The 19,487-nt window shown below is 43.9% G+C and overlaps 1 protein-coding gene across 3 annotated transcripts in view; it reads right to left on the bottom strand.

The window, feature by feature from the left end:
* Itga6 (integrin subunit alpha 6) overlaps positions 1-19,487 on the bottom strand; it is a 74,284-nt gene that overhangs the window by 41,240 nt on the left and 13,557 nt on the right. For all 3 annotated transcript variants that reach the window (XM_063259288.1, XM_063259287.1, XM_063259286.1), the window contains exons 2-3: positions 2,126-2,250; positions 775-854 (exon numbers count right to left, since the gene is read on the bottom strand). In XM_063259288.1, coding sequence (XP_063115358.1) covers positions 775-854; positions 2,126-2,250 — 205 coding nt within the window. The remainder of the gene's footprint in view (positions 1-774; positions 855-2,125; positions 2,251-19,487) is intronic.

Genomic DNA, 19,487 nt, shown 5'->3' with positions numbered 1-19,487 from the left:
AAATCATGGTCCTCTTTTCATAGGGGTTAGGTAAATACATTTAAAACAAAGGCATTTTCTTTTCACCCAGTTTTTCGTGTAGTAAGTCCCAAGTCCCGAGTTCTCTGAGCTCAGATCAATTGTCTGAATCTATCTTTTTTAAAAACGGCAGAAAGAATTGCCCTGATAAAAAAGATGAAATAATCTCTATACTTTCTACAGGGGTTATTTATGGTCCACCTTCCATGTAACACACCCTGGGTGTCTTAAGATAAATTTGTAACATCCAAGTCAACTTCCTACAATGTACCCCTTAAGTATAAAAATTCACCTTTCACTAAAACTCATTTTTCTCAAATTTCTATAAAAATTGTTACAGCAACCAGATTTTGAAAGTGTGAAAGCTCAATATACTCCAACCTCGAAGCACTTGCAAAAGCATCTAACACAATCCACCTAACAAATCCCCTTTGCTTTATTCAAAATTAGAAAATACTCAGGACAGAAAGGATGTCTAGTTTTGTTTTGCCTTTTTAAGACCACCTGGAATTTTAGGGGTATTTACAATGAAGTCTTTGGATCTATTACCTCATAATGTAACAATATGCACAGGAAAAATAATACCTCTCAATGGCTTCTTTTGACATTAGTTGCTATTGTAAAGCAGGAAGTTCACTAGAATGTTTACCCTGCCCCCCTCCGCGGGGGTGCAGGGGTGCAGGGAGGGGAATGTTTTGTTCACTGCTATGGCACATAATGACATTGTGAGTGTTGGGATGATTCCTCTACACTTACCACTACTTTGCCCCCTGGACCTTGGCTCTGGACTGTGACCCCCATCCACTGGTCTTCTTTGCTTTCTGATGCAGGGTCGGCTGTGGAAAACAACACAGGTTACACAGACACAATTAGCACTACCAAATTTTTCACAGGATATGAAAAAATACCCCACAGGATATGAATAGGTAAACAAAAACATAGGAAACTGTTTCCAAATTGCCTTGAATGCCTTCAGGAATTCAATCCAAAAATGACCTCTCCTCTCAAGAAGCCAGAGCAATGGATACTATTAATCTTTCATAAAGTTCTATTCCTGCAGGCCAGGGGCATAGAATGAGGCCCTGGTTTAATCCTCAGCACTACAAAAGGAAAAGAAAAAAGTATACACAGAAAAGACAGAGCTCTACATGGTAACCATGTAAAGTCCAGTCTGCAAAGGTCCATTATGACCCACACTAACAAAAAGTAGGTGCTTCTCTATGTACTCCCCAATTTGTTATAGAATAGAGCTTTCATTGTGTTTACTAGACAGGGGGAGATAAGGACTCAGATTTACTCAAAGCTGACATGTGGCATATTTTATCACTGTCAAAAGAGAATGATGTACTTAATGTTAGCCAGGGAACAAAGGAGAAAGAAACCACAAATACTATCGTGTCAGCATCAACTTAAACCTATAAACCCACTAGATGATCGTATATCCAAATTTTTGCTTCCTCAATGAAAAGACATAAATTTCAAACTTGAATCATTACATAAACATGGAAACCGAACGCTTTTAGCAGACATCAGGAATAATGTCAAAATGTTGAACACAGGGTATGTCTACATATGGAGATTACCAGTGGGCTTTTGTATCCTACAAATCACACGTATTGCTTTCTAACTAGTAAAAAGAAATGTTATACCTAAAAGATAAAGAAGCAAACAAAAGACCATAAATACAAATCTACATCTAATCTTTCCCCCAAATATTTTAACAGCAAGAGATAATTTTTGTCTGCTTGGGTGTAAGATCTGGTCTTACTCTCTTTACTGCTATGAATTTTCAGCTTTATTAACTTTATTTCTTTACTGCTATAAATTTTCAACTGCCTCTTAACCAACCTCAAAGTACCACTAGGTGGCAACATCAATATATCATATTTGTTAAGAAACCAGGATTAGGAGAGGGGGCATAACATCTCCTGCTAGCCTGATATAGAAGATGAATACATCCAGGGCAAACAAAAAGGAATCAAGACTGATGCTATTAAAAGAGGTCCTTCTCTGCAAGAATAAATGTTTGCACCCCGTTTCCTTCCTCTTGGAAAGGGCAGGTAAGGTCCACGTGGGCTGAAAAGGCAGTGAGGGCAGAGCAACGCACCATCGTTATCAAACTCTATCCGTGTGCAAGGTCCCCGGGAGGTGATGTCGCAGCTGTACAGGCCCCCAGTCCTGTTGGCCCTCTGGCGCGGGAGGGCTTTTGCCCGAGGGGCTCCTACAAGCAACCTGGTGATAAAGCAGAGAATTCAGAGATTTGAGGTTAATTCATATTCAACATTTAAATGCAGCAGGATCTTACTCTGTCAAGGTGGCGGCCAATTCTTTAGCAGCTTAGGTGGAGGGGAGGCCTGGGGCTCACTGGCTCGGAGGGGCAGGGGAGGGAGTACTGAAACAAAGGGAAAGCGAGCCCGACACTGGCTCAGCACCCTCGCTGGGCGGGACTGGTGTTTAAAAGACACTTTTTGTAGCACACAACCCCTCCCATAAGCCAAGGACGCTACATGGAAAAATGCTCACATTTAGCAAGCAGTGTGGTGTCTACTGCTAACACGGGACTTTCTTGGGTGTTTGTTAAAGGTAATTCTGACAGCACCCTAGATCTTTAGTTTATCTACTGATTCAGAACCTTGCCTTTGCAAAGATGGAAGTCAACTGAATTACTCCCTTTTTCAGCTTTGGCCTCTTTCTAAGCCAACTTTTTTTTCCTTCCAGCTTTAATGCACATGGAGATTGCAAAACTTGACGTCTCCCGAGTCACTGCCTTCTTGGCACTCTGGTCATCACAGTGGAGCTCCTGCACTATCATCCTGCCTGATTTAGGCAGTGTCAGGCAGAGTAATTGTCCTTCTCCCTCCCACCCAGTGCTACTGTTCAGGGGAGCCTGGAATCCAAACTCATAATCCTTGAAATGCCATCATTTCACAGCCAGAAGGGCTCTTTCGCATGTCACAGTTACACTCTTTGGGGTCTGCCTGACTAACAGGACAGAGAAAACCCACACCTGCCTGAACAGAGAGATGCAGAGAGGGTGGGAAGGGTAGGAAATAAGGCTGGATCTGGGAAAAGGACTGGAAACCAGAAAGGTACAAACAACAAAATGTCACGATGGAACGCAGGCCACTCCTGGTCTTCAAGAAGCCCGAAATTCAGGCACAAAAGGAAAACGAAACAAATGATCTGAATAGTCTGTGAACCCAAACAAAAAATCACACCAGTAAAGGAGTCAATGTACTTTTGAAACCAGTTATATCCTGTTGCAGCGGGTATATTGGGAGGCAAGGACACTTGGAGAACACGGAGGGCAGCCAGCCTCCCCCTCCAAGTCCATAAACATCTGAAGGAAGAAAACAGCACATGCCGGGCTCAAAAGTGAGTGAGACTCGGGAACCAGGCAGTGCCACTGGTGCTGCAGCTTCTCAGCAGAGGCAGAGCAAAGGCTGGGCAGAGGGCTCTGCGTAGATCATCCCATGCTTACTCCAGACATGCTGTACCTGACCCCAAGAGCTCCAGGTTCCTGTAGGCGAGGTGTCCAGCCTGGGAAGTGAGCAAGGTGAGTTATTTGGCACATGCAGGATGGATCCTGCTGGCTACTGGAAGAGATGTACAAGGGGCTGGACCAGCAATGGAGAATCAAGAGCATGGTGGCTCCTGTAAAGAAACATGCAGTCCAGCCTTCGGATTTTACAGAGGAGAGAAGAGGCCTGAAAGTGAGTTAAGGACGGCCTTGAAGTCTCAGCTAGTTGGTGGCCATGAAAAATAAATGATCTTGGGCAATGTTTCCATTCTTTAGGATGTTTCCTAGGAAACAATACTCAGGATTTTATTAAGGCAGTTACAACCTAGTTGAAAGGGCAAAACTTACACTGATGAGACATTGAAACAACTGTGCTCTATGATGACAGATTTAAGAGGAAATCCACAGAAGCTAAGTAAAGGAAAAATCAGAGCATTGCTGCAACTGGGTGTGTAAAGGTAGTGAGCTGCCAGGGGAGTTGGTTGTTACAGTGTCTCCTCTACCACTTCCTCCTCTACTCACACCCCAGGGGATGCTAAGCTACCTAAGGCTGCAGGAGGCTTACTTCCTGTTTACCCTATTGGCTTGTTTTTTTCAATTATCCGCTCAACATTTATCAGGACCCAAAAGGAACAGCCCTCTGGGTTGGGTGAAAAATTGTCCCCACTCTCAAACTCTAGCCTAGGGAAGCTGGCTACTAAATCATGGGGAGATAGGGCCATGGGAGGCCCTTACCAACACCTGCCTGGGAGGAACAGTGTCACCAAGAAATGTCAGCAGAGCTGAAGATGGCCAGGTGAGGGGCACAGCAAGTGCTAAGGCTGCAAAAGAAAGAGCTGGAAAAGTTCTAGCTGTGAGAAGGGCTAAAGAGCACTTGGGAGCCCCAGGATCTTTTTCCCTCTCTTGCCCCGGACAGGACAGGGGCTCCTAGGTTTCCTGCAACTTAGAAAGCTGTGGATGTTGCTCCACTGACATGGATAGTGCTTCCAGTGGGTCCACTTCCCACATCCCTTTTCTTTGTGGTACCTCTGCCCAGCATTGTGTTCCCCCGATCCCGACCCTGGAGCTGATACACACAAAGAGCAGGCATTTAACTTGCTGGCTGGTTACAGGGAATGTGGTCACAGGTTTTCCCATGGTCAATGCCAAACTCTTGCATACAAGGCCTTTTTCTCATTTACATGTGGTGACTACTGCTGTTAAAATGGATCCCACAGAAGGAAACTGTAGGGATGTCTGAGGGATAAAGACAACATATTCAAAAAGAGGACCCCACAATCTAAGGAAAACGAACCCATGGAGAATAATTTAGCTATCATGTTACCTCTCGGGCTCAGCCTGCACAGGGTTCCCTTGAACGTTCCACCACCTTGATGTCCCTCCCAGGAGGGTTGAAGAAGGTGCCCTATCCCAAGTAAACTGCCTGGAGGCTGGAGAAAGTGCAGACCCAGCCAGCAGAAGGTGCCTGCCCATCCTCGCCCCGTGGAGTGGGGGCACGGACAAATCGGTAGAATCTCAGTCACAGTAAGGAGGTAAACTCAGTCATATTCAGCCACAGGCAGCGCCTAAATTCTCAAAGCTGTCCTCTGATTTGAGAAGCAAAAGCTCTCAATTTTTCTTGGAACTGACCTTAAATGCTGGTCACAAAGTCCATTAGCCAAGGTTATCTCTGGCAGGAACAAATAAGCAAAAGCAGAGCTGTGTCCAAACAGTGACACTAGGGAACAAGCCACCTGCTTCCTAATCTAAGTAATTTAGGACCTGGGTGCTGGTCGAGGTGCTCCTGAGTTGGCAGAGTGGGTGCAGGCTCAGCCCATGCCCAAACCTCTGCTGCTCAAACCCCAGCTGTCTTCTTCCCAGAGTCCTTTGAGGCTGAGAGCTGGGTCCCAGGACACCCAAATGACTCAGTTTGAGAACCAGGTGCTCTCTGGGCACCACCAGAATGCCCATGGCAACTCTTAGGACCAGGGCTGCAGATGCCACACTGCCCCAGATCATTCTCAGAAGCAGTCCAGCCTGACACAGGAAGCCAGAGCTACAGGAACAGCTCTATATCCGCAACGAGTCATGCCTTGGTACGGCAGTGGTGGAAAGTCACAGAGCCACAGCTATAATATTCCTGTATCAGTCAAAAGAAGAAAAATGACAGACGCAGGGCAAGAGGCTGGGACTGAACTGGGACTGCCTCAGACACCAAAGGAAATAGGCAAAAATCACTTTACAAATTGCTTTTCACAGAGCTGGCGGACAGTCACCTCCACTAAGCTATACGGAACAAAACATAAAACTTGCAAAAATATATCTTCTTAAAGGGTAAGAAACTCTGAAACAGCAAAAGCCAATGTGAGAGCCTAACTACACAAGTATAACAGCAACTGAGGGTATGGTATCAATTCAGTTTTCAGGGTCCAGATGAGATTGGCACAAAACAGCACGGCCCACAACCACGCTATTAACTGTAGGTTATTTCAGGGTTTTTCCAGTAAACCTTTTCCTATTCCTATTGGTGCATTCAGCTCCTCCCCCATGGAGAGCAGGATTACCTTTGCATAACAACTTCAATCAAAAGTTCTAAACACTGGAGCGCTTTTAGAACTTTCCAGACAATAGCAGCTTTGCTTCATTGTCTTTGGCAGTAATTCACTTCCTTAAGGATTAAAGATTCTGCCTCTAGCTGTGCAACTTTGTCCCAGGAAATATGAAATATCACTTCATTAGAACAAGGACATGATTATTGTTTAATTTAAAACACAGCTGTCATAGTTTGTCCTAATTAAGATCTGAAAAATTAGGGGACTGCATTATTGTGGAAACTGTCATTCCTATTTTAAATTCATCCTAATTCTCGGTAAAGTAATAAATACCAATGACACAAAAATAAGGAACTAACATGGAAAGCAACAGATTCCAAACATATCCCAACCACCACTCTTTAGGCAAATCTCTTTTTTTCTCTCAGTTACTTCTCCTTAGCTCTACACTGTTTATTTCTTGTTCTATCATCTTTAGGCAATAACTGCTGGCCCCATAATATGGAAAAGGAAGAACTATTTGTCACTTTCCAATCTACACTTAATAACTATGTTTTCCTTTGTTCTATTTGCCACTTTAAGTTTTAAATAACTGAGTATCTTATTTCCCCTTTGACACTGGACGAAAGGTCAGTTCTTCGGTTGATGAGATAAAACTGTCAACATTTTGACCTTCTCTCCTACACTTTTCTCAATTTCTCCAAGTGCTACCATACCGCGTGTCGGCTCCCTTTTTACTGTTAGATATTATCACTTATATTTTGTTTTATAACTTATCCTCTATTTTTAGAGTCAGATAAATAAATATTCAATGTTGCACCAAATGGTATAAGATGCTTTTGACTAAGAAAATTGTTTCTAGTGTCAACCAAACACACTTGGTTTTCTTCCATTCCACCAGTCACTTGGTGTGCTTTACAGCTGGACCGTGACTCCCACTTTTCTTGGCTTTTCTCACTGCCTTCCTTCTCCTGTGCCCTTATTGGAGACTTGAACTACTCAGTGCTCTATCATGCCTTGTATTAAACGAAGACCCTGACTGCTCAGACGTCCCTCTTGGAGCCCTGGACTTCCCGCTACTCCTCTCACCAGCTGTAAACATAGCCAGGCTAGACTCCCCTTCCCTGCTAGGCTGGGTTTGCCTTGACTTGGGAGCCATGCTTCCTCTTGTTGGAGGTTTGTTAAACATCATCTTAACAGTATAAGTAAATGACAAGTAGACGGCGTCACTACATAAGCCTGTCTCCACTATCTGCTCGCGGCGATGGGGTCTGACCCACAGCCTTGTGCCTGCTGGTAAAGAATCCTCGTGCACTCTACCCTGCAGCTACCTCCCCAGCCTGAAAATGATCATTTTGTCCCTTTCGGCTCTCACATGTAGTCTGTATTTCAAATCCTTGTTTTCCCTTCAGTTCTGCTTGTGATGACTTTGTGCTTGGGGCTCCACATACCCTGTGTCTCTGTCATCAGGACAATTATGATTTTCCTATAACAGCAAACAAAAATAGGTCAGCAGTGGTTGAAACGCCCTGGCAGGAATTCTGAAAGGGAGTCATGGACCAGGCCTGCAGACTCCTGAATTCATTGCTGGCAGCGAGGTGGCAGACTGAGCCATCCTTCAAATGCCAGAGGAGAGGGGCTTAATTCTGAGTGCCAGCACTGAAGCTAGAAGCCTTAATGTTGGGTGATTTTTCAGAGTGGACTTTTTTTTTGGGGGGGGGGCGGGGAATCATGGTATGGCCTTTTCTACCTCTATGAAAATCTGTTCTCTTATTTCTGCGCATTATAATCAACTTTGGCTTTATAGAATAATGTACACATTAGCACCCACCCACCCATATACACAATTGCTAAGGGCCTTTGTTTGGCTTTGGCCAGGAGTTAATAACCAGCAGCTTCTGCTCAGCACAGCGGTACAGGATGGCAGTGTCACCTGGTGTTTGTGCCTTCCAGACCCACACTCCCTGCCCTACAGGATGATGAGTGAGCCACAGAGATGACTCTCTTCAGCCTCCGAATGATGGCTCAACTGTGGTTCCTTCCCTGTCGAAGTCAGATGCCAGATGCCAGATCCCATCTGCCTTCTGCCTTTTCATAATCTCTGTTAGCCACTAAAGAACCTTGAGGGGCATGGAAGCAAATCCAGGTACCCAGTCTGACATCTGGAACCACAAGTAAAAACCTAATCATTTCTTACGAGATTAAATTTCCACCCCAGCCTCATTTCCCACAGTTTGAAGGTCAAGGTCTCCCAACCTTTATTACAGCAGCTCTTGTTGTTACTCCACATACTACAGACACTGCATGTGCCTAGATGAGCGGGGTGCGGAGGAGACTCCGCAGTGGTCTTTGGCCGACTTGTGTGCTAACACTGTATGTATGCAGATGGAACGGTCAGTGGACAACACTGCATCATTTAATGTATACATTTAAAATTCTATGTTCCACTAAATGTGTACTTGAAATGTTTTGTCTCTCATAAACCAATGTTATTCCAACTCCATATGTTTCTTTGATATCACTTTGTCAGAGATCAGTGTATACTCTGGTTTGCCAAAATGCTTTAAAGTTTATAATGTTCGAGATTTACAATTATGGTGTTGAATTCCCAGGAATTAGTATTGAATGTAAACTAAACTTGAATGAGCACCTCCTTCTTTAAGTTAATTTTAATGTATTTACATTTATTTAAGATATTTTAAAACCAAATTCAACCTTTATAGGCTTCCACAATCAAAACTGGCTGAGGAGCTTTTAGGCTAATGTGTTGCTAACAAAACTCACTCAAAATACAGTCATCAAGAGGCTGCTTTTCTAAGAGGAAGACTATGTTAGGGTTCAAACATAAGTAATAATTTGGGGGTTAGAATCTTGCTTTGTACTGTAGTATAAAGAAAACATCTTTTCTGGACCCCTACACCAGACCTCTCCCAGCCATACATGTAGAGAACTTGACTGGCTCAAGCCCCTCTTTCTGGGGGCCTGGGCCCATCCCTGCAAAGGTCATGCTTGGTCATTAGACTGTTCCAGGCCAGAGCTGGGCTGACCATATGCCACATCTACTATCAGAGAGCCTGATGCTCACTCTCCCCCTTTTATTCCAAAGTATCCTAAGTTGTAGGACAAATGATTAGGGTCACGCCAGCCTGAGATACAAAGCAGCCTCTACAATGTCACCAGAGCTGCAGCTTGAATTCTAGAGGAGGTCTACATTTCATCGCCTTCCACCTCCAAGTTGACTCTCCAGGTGTCTACGAATCAGAGAGAAGTACTATCCTTCCTCTAGTAGACAGAAGACAGCCTGTACTTCAAAGACCCAGTGGCTAGAGGAAAATGCCCCACGCTTCCACCTCCTGGGTTGCTGTCAAACGTCTTTCTCCCAAATTAAGATCCCCCTTCTTCTTCCCTCCCCACCTGGTGAGATTCAGAGACAGCATTAAAGCTTGCTCAAGCTACTTGGGAGGCTGAGGCCAAAGGGCTGCTAGTCACAGGCCAGCCAGCATGACTGCTCAATGACAGAGTGCCTTAGCATGCACAAAGCCCTGGGTTCCATCCCCAGTGCTGCAGAAGAAAAAACTTTGCTCATGCTTTTATCTAAGCCTAGCTCCTCTGCCTCTGTCCATCCATCAGACCAATGTTCTACGCTAGGCTTTTTTAAAAGGCTTTTTAACCACTATTATTGGAATAATAGGAGTGACTATTATTTAACCATTATTAATGGAATTATAGGAATGACTATTTTCCTTATTATGATGGAGTTATAGGAATTATTTTCCTTATTTGGTGACCTAAAAGTACACCTGAGAACACAAAAAGTTACAAACAGTTGTAGGCTATGCTTTAACAAACATTATTAACATTATTGAACTTAGCCTGCCCTATTTTATTGGTTCTAAATGAAATTTTCCAAACAATCTAAAAGGAAGGTACTGACGTAGAAACATGTTAGACAAAACCTGACGAGCAGTTAAGACTGACCTCTTTTTCAGGGAAAAGACACTGCCATTCCCAACTCTGCAGCAATGTCCTACTGCCTGTTATGGTGTCTGCCCATGGTGTCCCCAACTCAGTGGCCTCTGCTGGGATCAGGGCCGAGGCCCCTGAGGAGCCTTAACCCCAAGCTCCAAGAGCAAGGTTGGGCACATGGCAGGTCTTCAACAAATATTTACTAAAGAATGATCACAGCTCAGCCACCTGGAGCATGTGATTTGCAGAGGCCCAAGGCTCAGAGCCACTCTGCTGCTTTGTGAACAGCAGGGACCAAGGGACTCGGGTGTCACAGCTGTCCAGACCATGAGACACTGAGCTGGGCAGGAGGGCTGGTTTTCTACAGCTGCTATAGCAAGTTGCCCTGAATTTTGTGGCTTCAAACACCTACTTCCTTACAGTTGCTTATGTCAAAGATCCAACTCAGGCCTCTGGGGATAAAACCAAGGTACCAGCAGAGCTGCGCTCCTTTCTGAAGGTTCTCAAAAACAACTTCTTTCCCAGTCCCTTCCAGCTTCTCTGCTGCCTGCTTTCCTGGCCCGTGGTCCCTTCCATCTGCACAGCATTTTCAAATCCCTTTTGCCTCCCTCTCCTGTATTACACAGATCATTGTGACTGCTCTGGGCCCACTGGATAATCTAAAATCATTTCCCTCAACAAGATCAACAGACTGAATTCCATTCTCCCATCCAACTTAACACAGCCAAGGATCTGTTAGTCAGACACAGACTTCACTGTGGGCATCACTGTGCCTACAACAGCAAGAAACCCACACTGTCTTTCTTACATTAAATTCGGTTCGGATGTGAAGCACCTGAGTTTTCACGATGGCTTTAGTACAAACATTCTGCAGTAAGTACTTCTAGAAGCACATTCTAGGGTAACCCTCCCCCCTCCCTGGGCTTGTTTCATACTCCTCCCCGCCACCTGCTCTCTCCTGACCCAAGCCCTTTCTGTCTCCTAGGATCCTCCTGTTCCCCCACTCTCCAGGTCAAGTTTTCCCTCACTGCAATGACCACAGTCAGTGACTGTGTAACTCTTGCTCACAGTCCTCTTTCACCAGGTCAGCTCCCCGGCCAGGGCCACATCTCTTCACTGCCCTGCCCTGGCTCCTAGCCTGGTGCCCAGCATTTAAAGGACACTTAATGAGTCATGAGCCAAGGAAGTTATGTCACTGAAAGAAAGTCCAGGATTAATAATTCAACATAAGAGATTTATAAGCTTTGAGAAAAACTTTCTCTTTTCTAAAGGTAGCTGTCTAAACACAGAAGAAAATGGGGAGATGTCCCACCAAGTTTCTGTCCCTGGTCCGTGGGCCTGATAACACTGAACTAGAGGTTGCTTTGAAGACTCCAGTATGTCCTTTAAAAAAAGCCCTGTGACTGTTTTTAAATTCATATAAAAATGTTATAATTAACATGCACTATTTTAAACAAAACGTTCTGGCTGCAAATCTTTAAGTAAAAGTGACCCAAGGCGTGAGCTGCCAGTCTGACAACACCTTACACCTTTGCGTGCTCTGTGGTGCTATTCATTCAGGAGTGTTTTCTGAGCTCCTTGCTAAATGCCTACTCTCACTTACCTGTCCCTGGATCTACTTCCCAGGTTTAACTGGATTTATCAGAGAAGCCCAGGTTCTAACCTCCAGCAATTCCTGCTGCTTAACATGGTCCTACCACCTTCAACCACTGGTGGCATGACTGTCCCGTTGCAGGGCTTGAACCAGTGGCAGTACAAATGAATCCAATCACTTTCATTGGTCTTTTTATTTATTTTTTATTTTTATTTTTTATCGGTACCAGGGATTGAACTCACGACTGCCTGCTTGCAAGGCAGGCACTTATGCCCCTGAGCTTTATAAATCCCTAGCCCCTTTCATTGTTCTTTTTACTAACAAAATTAACAAAAAGCCACCCAATGAGATAGTCATGCATGTACCACCTACAGTTCAAGCTGCCTGGCAGTGAGGCATGCGGAATTATGGCCCCATCATGAATGTGTTAATGCATCTGAAAGGGACACAAAGGAGCAGGCCTCTTGCCTGGCAGCAATTAGCCCCAAAGAAAGGCAGAGACGTTTCCAAAGGTAGACGCCCTTACCTGTAACAAACACCGAAATGAGCTCATGAGAAGGGGTTTAAGAAATGCAAACTTGTTGAATGAATCTTGAACTTTGATTCTGATTTTTTGTTTTTTTAAAGGCGCTAGGATTGAACATAGATCCTCCTCCAGGACCTCCCTCCCTTTTATTTATTTTGAGACAAGGTCTTGTTGAATCACTAATTTTCCCAAGAAGGGCTCAAGCTTGCAATCCTCCTGCCTCAGTCTCCCAGAGTGTACTGATACAGGAATACACCACCACATCCACTTTGATTCTGGTTATACACTGGCAGCACTAATAGTACTAATGTTTTTCACATGGCTACTTACTTACAGACAAGGAAATACAACAGGAATGCCACCAGAAGCCACCATGCAACACTACATCCTTGCAGCCACCACTACACTACCGCCTCTGTGGCCTACCTAAACTCCACCAGCAGTTTGTCCGCACTTCTCATTGCAACAGTTCTCAAAGAACACTTGCCTAGTACCCAATCCTCCCTCGATGTGAGCCTCCCCCAATCAGCGCAAACCACACCTGTTGCTGTGAGCCAGCCTGGCACCTCTGGCAGATTGCTGCCCATCAAACCCTACTCGGTCCTTACACTGAGAGCTCTGGGAGCACAGCACAGCTCCCAAATTTCATAGGAACAGGAATGAAGACTCAGACAGGATCTGCACAGGTTTGCACGGTCAACGAGGAGCCTGACTTTGGACCTCGAGACCTCTGTTAATCTTACCAATTAAACCACCTGAATGGAAGACCTGAAAGGTCAAGGAAAGCTGGACCAAAAACTGACTTCGTTCTACCTCTTTCTGCATCAAATTCCAAAACTGCGTTGAAGCAGAATCCCTTGGAGTCTAATTCCTCTGTGATCTTCAGGCATAAATCGCTAGGTAAAAATGCAGGAAGGAAAACAACAGACAAGATAACACGTACATCTTTAAACACCATGTGATTTCAAAACTATGAGGGATGGCGGGGTGTGGGGGGGGTGGGGGGGATCACTGTTCGGGTATCTAATTTTAGGGTTAGAAAATGTTAGACTGTAGCAGTCTGCTACAGCTCAGAGCAGCAGAGGGGGCCGCTTGGAGGGTAAAACACAAAATATAACCAGTCAGTCACAAACCTGTTGAGGTGAGTAGTGAGAACGAGCAGTGGGCACTGTTTTGCTGTGATTACACTAGGAAAGGCACAAAACAGACAACGCCCTGCCTCGATGTCCTCCTCCTCTCTAAAGTCCCATTACCTGTACACTATTCCAAGTTAGACCTGCCACTCTAATCATTCCTAGCATGCCCCACAAGAACAGATGTACTCCATGGACTCGCTTCCCGTCTCTAAGAGAGAGGGATCTAAAGGCGTCTGTCTCTGTGACTGCCTGCATCTGGTTCAGTTTTGACCTTCTAATCCCATTCAGTTAGGAACTAGACTGGCTGCAGGAAGGACGGCAAGACTAACACATGCCAGATCTACACCCAGGCTGGCTCTGCATTAAATTCTAGATCTTGGGGCTGGGGATTTAGCTCAGTGGCATAAGCGCCTGCCTTGCAAGCAGACAGTCATGAGTTCAATCCCTAGTACCGATAAAAACGAAAAAGACCAAAAAAAAAAAAAAAAAAAAAAAATCCTAGATCTCTTCCTAGTCTCCTTCTGTGGCAGGGGTTAGCTACTCTCGGATGATCCTTAATACACCTCTTTTCAGCCCGTAACTCTCCCCTCAACTCCAATCTCAGACACCCAATAGCCTGCCACACATCTTCATTTAGCATTCCTAATTAGCATTGCTAATGTGTTCAGGACAGAGCTCAGCTTCTCCATGGCCAGAACCCTGTTGGCTTTCCTGTCATGACAAATGTACATTATCTCTCTAGATATCCCCAGAACATCAAATTCCTTTTGTTGCATCTGTATCAATGTATCCCATAGGCTCTACCTGAACATTTTACTCTGGATCCAACCACTGCACAGTGACTCCTTTGCTGAACCAAGCATCAGTCACCATCGGGTGATACTGGACAGCCGTAGAATTGTCTAATTTATCCACTTCCACCTTATCCCTGAGACCAGCCCAGCTTCCATGGAGCAGCTGTGCTCTTCCTACATCTAAAGTCCCATCACAACCCTGCTCTGCTCACAACACTCCTGTGGCTCTCCACAGCCCCTGAGATGACAATGCCCTTTGCACCTGCCACTCTAGCCTCACAGCCTCAGGTATGCACACTTGCCATGGGGACCTTTTTTCTGTCCTTGTGATACACCAACCTCGCTTCCACTGGAGCCTTTGCAATTGCTTCCTTGGCTCAAAGCACTCTTGGCTTGGTTCCACATGGGCTGTATCCTTCATCTCCCTCAGGAACTTAACTGTCCCCTTTTCAGAGAGGCCTTTCTGTGAGGACCCAAGCTAAAAACTCTCCCATATCCATTCTATATAACTATCTCTATACCAAAGATGTTGCTCATCCCCTGTAGCTCCATAAGTACAGAGACTCCTGTCCCCTGAATATAGCATCTAGTGTGGCATCTAGCACCTGCTTGACGTTTAGTAAATGGGATGACTGCAACCCCGGGTAGATAGTTCTCATGCATCCCAGTATCATTCTTGGAGAAGAAGGTAGCAAACATAGTGTACCAATTACTCACATTCGTAGGACATCTATAATTACAAAGCCCTTCACGTATACTTTATTTGAATCTGTCTCAGCAGCTGGAGGCAGGGTAATTCTATCTTCAAGAAGGCCCTGAGGCCCAGACATTGCCCGCTCTTCCAGCCCCACACCTTTCCCATTGTATGGTGCTCTCCCCAAAACCCCTGGGAACCACCCACCCACCCCAAGTCATCTTGCCCCTTACTTTCCAAGTGCACCTCAGCAACGGGGCTTCTGTTCATCCCAACCCATCCCACAAAAGCTTTCTTACCAACCCTTCTTGGCTCCAGCTCTGGTTTTACCTATAAATCTGCAATTGATCAAGAACCCCAAATCCATTCCATCCTCTCCAGGGAAAACTTCCATGGCAAGAATTTCTCCCACCTCCACTCAATTAGGCCACAAACACCTTGAGGGTAAGAATCGAGCCCTAATCTCAAGAGTGTTTGGCCAAGAAAAACCAAAACCCTATCTAACTACACTAACTGGTTGATCCAGTTGGGCAAGAACAAGCTAAAACTCACAGTGGAACAAAAATGTTCACCTTCTGGCATAGAGTTTTCATGTTTGCATAGAAAGCTGATTACAAGTCTGAGGCTTTCATTCTATGAACCCCAATCTCACAAAAACTAGATTTCTGGTTAAGTTTCCAAGAAATCACTAAGAAAAACACCTTACCTGAAAATTAGGACAAATAAACTATTAATAATCCACTGACAGCTATCATCTTCCATGCTCATCATATACAAGACACTGGGCTACCAGTCCATTAACTAGACACTACTGCCACCACCTATTACTGCAAATGTAGACTAGAGTTCAGAGGACAAGTAACTTGCCCAAGATCCCAAAGCTGACAAAGTTACAACACAGCAACACACCCAACACTCCCTGGGGCTCCCAGATTTTACTATGAACCACTACACTCCCCAGTCTACTTTCTGCCTGGCTTAATAAAAATCACTAAAACATCTGGATTAACCACCTTAAAAATTATTTACAAGAAATCAGTTATAATTAAGGTCTATTAAGCACTTTATGATCTGTGCCACAGGAGCCCAAAGAATTATTTGTTGCCTATAACTGGATCACAAGACCAGTAATTTTTCCCTGCCTTCCCCAAGTTTCACAAGAGCTTTTTCCCCCAGTCTCCTTTTGAGAAAGCATGCTGGAACTAAACCCAGGTTCCAGTGACTAGGCAAGGCGTGGGGTGTTTTCGCCTCAGGGTTTGAGTTCTTACCTGACCAGTGTTCCTCCCCATAGGTGTGCCTCTGAGTAAGAACAGAGCTCTTGAGTAAAGGAACATCCAGGGTAGAACCTGTTTTTATTATCTGCAGCATTCAAAAACTGCACCTCAGAACGCTTTACCACGTACTCACTCCAGGGGAAATAAATGAAATCAAAACCATCAGTTTCAGCTACTCAAATGGAACGCCAACGTGAGCGGTCAGAGGAGATGGGGGAGGAAGTCTGGTCCTAGAATTGATGTTTGGTGTGGGCTTAGTTCACCAGCCCTTGCTTATCTCTCAACAATAAGAATTTCATCTCAATTCTTTTAGCACCACCAATTAGAAAAAAAGAATCACAATAGCTGTTGGTCTATATTTAAAATAGCCAAGAATTCCACTTCAATAAAAATTCATAAAGTACAGGTATAAATCTATAACCAGTTTATTTAAAAAACAAAATTATTAGCTATAAAGGGTTTTTCAGCTGACCAATCAACCCATATTGCTAAGACCTCACTCAAAGCAGTCCAATAAAAACTCACCTGGTTACTGCTGTAAGAAAAGAAAAAAGGAAAGTCCCATATCATGATCACTAGATCCAAGTGACGCTGTTTGTTCAGTTTTAAAAGTAGTTGCCAGGTCTTATCAATGTGGCATATTGTCATTTCTGGTGCGTCTCAATTATCAAATGCCTGGCTTCTGAGGTGCTAATTTACATTTGTCCTTCGTAAAAGTCCAATGCTTTCCAGGAACCAAGTTTTAAGAAGCTGTATACACTGGACTAGGAGGAGCCCACTGGCCCACCCTTGATCTGCACATCTTGCTTGGTAATTCTCATTTATAATAACTATTCAAATATGTAGTGATCAAGTACGTTGTAATATGCCAAGTATTAAGCATCAATATTATTAGTGATTAAGAAAATATTCTTATTTCTTAATAGCTATTGTGAGGTACCTCACAGCTTCTTTATAGAGGAAAAAGTAACTTTTAGAGTTTTCATTGTTTTCCATTAAAACATTTTTAATGAAAACCAGGAAGACAAAAGATATTTAACGAGCTTACACCTGGTTGGTTGCCACATCCATTCTACTATTCCAATAGCTTAGGAAATCCAAATTTTTCAGTGTTTTGAAAAGGAAATTAATACGATCACATAGTTTATTTTCTAAATGAGGTAACTCCAACAACAGACTTAGTAGCTGTGCCAGTACTGCTGACTGTTGCCCAGTATCAGTTCTCTCCTTTTTCTACAGTAAAAGATTTTTCAGCTGGGCATAGGGCCACCCTGAATAAGGATTGCTCACAGCAGTCTCCCTTTCCAGCTGGATGCACCACACAACCCATGCTGAACAGGACACACGAAGAATCACATCTCAGCTTCTAAGTCTCTTCCTTAAATGGAGTGTGCATGTGCCTTTGGCTCGATTATTCTTTGTTCCTTTCATCAACCTGCGTAGAATGTAGATGCTGTCATCTTGGACCAGGGGCTGAGGCTCTAGTCTGCAATGGTGGAGCAACAAGAGTGAATCTTGGGTCTCCAACCCTCAGACTTTTATAAATCAGAAAGGCAAAAACAGCAAAAAGTAAAGCCTCTTAAAGTGGTCTTTCACGTTTTGTTTTTAAAGCTAGATTTATAAATAGGGTACTGTGAACTACAAAAGGAATGCAATTTTTAAAATTGTATATAAATATTCATAGAAATCAAGTTATATAGCTAAACATTTATTGCTTCCTACCCTATTCCTGCACTTTACTATTTGAAAAATACTTAGGGACCAGCATGGTTTATAAACCAATTACTCAGCAGAGATGGTGTTATAGCACTGAGGCTGTACCAGAGGGTCCTTCCTGTCATACGACATTTCCTCTTTAGTTGCTGGCTTGTTGGTATGTGGCAGAAGACAGGAGTTCCTATAGGAAGGGTGGCCATGGCCGTGAGGAAGGGACACTCAAGAAGTTTGAGGCAAAGCTACTCACTATCCAGAATAGATGTATTTCCATTTTAGGTAGTAGTATGACTTTTCTGGTATACTTTGGTTTAGTTCTCTTTGGGTCTGTTATTACTGTTATTTACTGGGATAAAACGGTACATATTTATGGCAGCTACTATCACCAGAGAGCTTATACCTTTTTCTTGGCCCCATAGCAGACTGGTAGGTCAAAACCCTAATCAGAAATACCAAAAGGGCTACAAGTCTTGACGGACTTGAGTTGTAGCTGTTACCCATTAGCTAAGTATCAACATGAGTTTCCAGAAATGATTCTATCTAAATTTTCTCATGGGGTATTATAAGAACCAAATGAAATAATGTCAGAGAACCCCCAAATGCAAACACGGTGATGAAGCACTAACCATGACCTTACACATTCCACAGCCGCTCAAAATTCAACAGCGCACAAACTCTGTCAGACATCAGGAATCCAACAGCTTGAGCATACAAGGCTCTCAGTTCTGGTTGCTCAAAGAGTCTACCGACCCACCTGGTAGCCTATGGTAATATCAGCTTAATAGGACATGGTCTGGGATAGGGAGGACTGAAGGCAACCATGCCTATAGAATCAGTCTTCCTCATTAAAACAACCCCTGTGACCCTGCACAAGGAAGGGTTGTCCACTTATGATGAAACAAGAGAGGTACAATGTTCTTTTAGTAGTCAAGAATTAGAACTCACCTGTACATCGATCAAGACTAAATAAATCACGGTTCATCTTTAAAAGGGAATACTATGTAGACATTAAGAAACTAAGGCTACTAAAGTATGGAACAAGTTCTTAAATGTGTCAAGAGGAAAAAAAAAGACAAGATACAGAACATACCTGGCATGGTATCATACATGTAAAAATGTATATATATTTGCTTATAAATACAGAGGGACTCTATTAGTCCATTTGCTGTTGCTACAACAAAATACTTGAAGCTAGGTATTTATAAAGAAAAAGGATTTGACTCATCGATTTGGAGGCTGGAACACCACGATTGGGATTCCTAATCATTTCAGCTCTGAGGAGAGACTTCTAATGGCAGTATAACTGCCACAGCGCACACAGAAATCAGTTTGTGAGAAAGGAAGCCAGACAGGCTCAGGAGTCAGGCTTACTGTTTTTGTGACAACTCACTTTCAAGGGAACTAACTGGGGTCTCTTAAGTATTCCACTGAACCCTTCCAAGGATGTGCTCCCAATGACCTAATGACTTCCCATTAAACCACTTATGGTCCCACCATCTCTCAAGATTACCAGCACCCTTCAACATATGAACTGCTCAAGGACAAACCACCTCTAAACCATAGAGATACCCCAGAAAGGAAACTGGTGAAGCACTGATTGCCTCCAGGAAAAACAAGCTGACTCCAGAGGCCAAGTGTGAGAGTGTGACATTTACTCCACAACTCTGCAGTTTTCCTATTTGTACCACACGACAGCATTATCTATTTAAAAAATTGGTGTC

The sequence above is a fragment of the Cavia porcellus genome, unplaced genomic scaffold (assembly GCF_034190915.1).
Source record: "Cavia porcellus strain 051 isolate PalLab524CR breed Dunkin Hartley unplaced genomic scaffold, mCavPor4.1 scaffold_12, whole genome shotgun sequence".
Lineage (NCBI taxonomy): Eukaryota > Metazoa > Chordata > Mammalia > Rodentia > Caviidae > Cavia > Cavia porcellus.
Note: the sequence above shows the minus strand (reverse complement) of the source record. Positions and strands in the feature narration are given on the sequence as shown.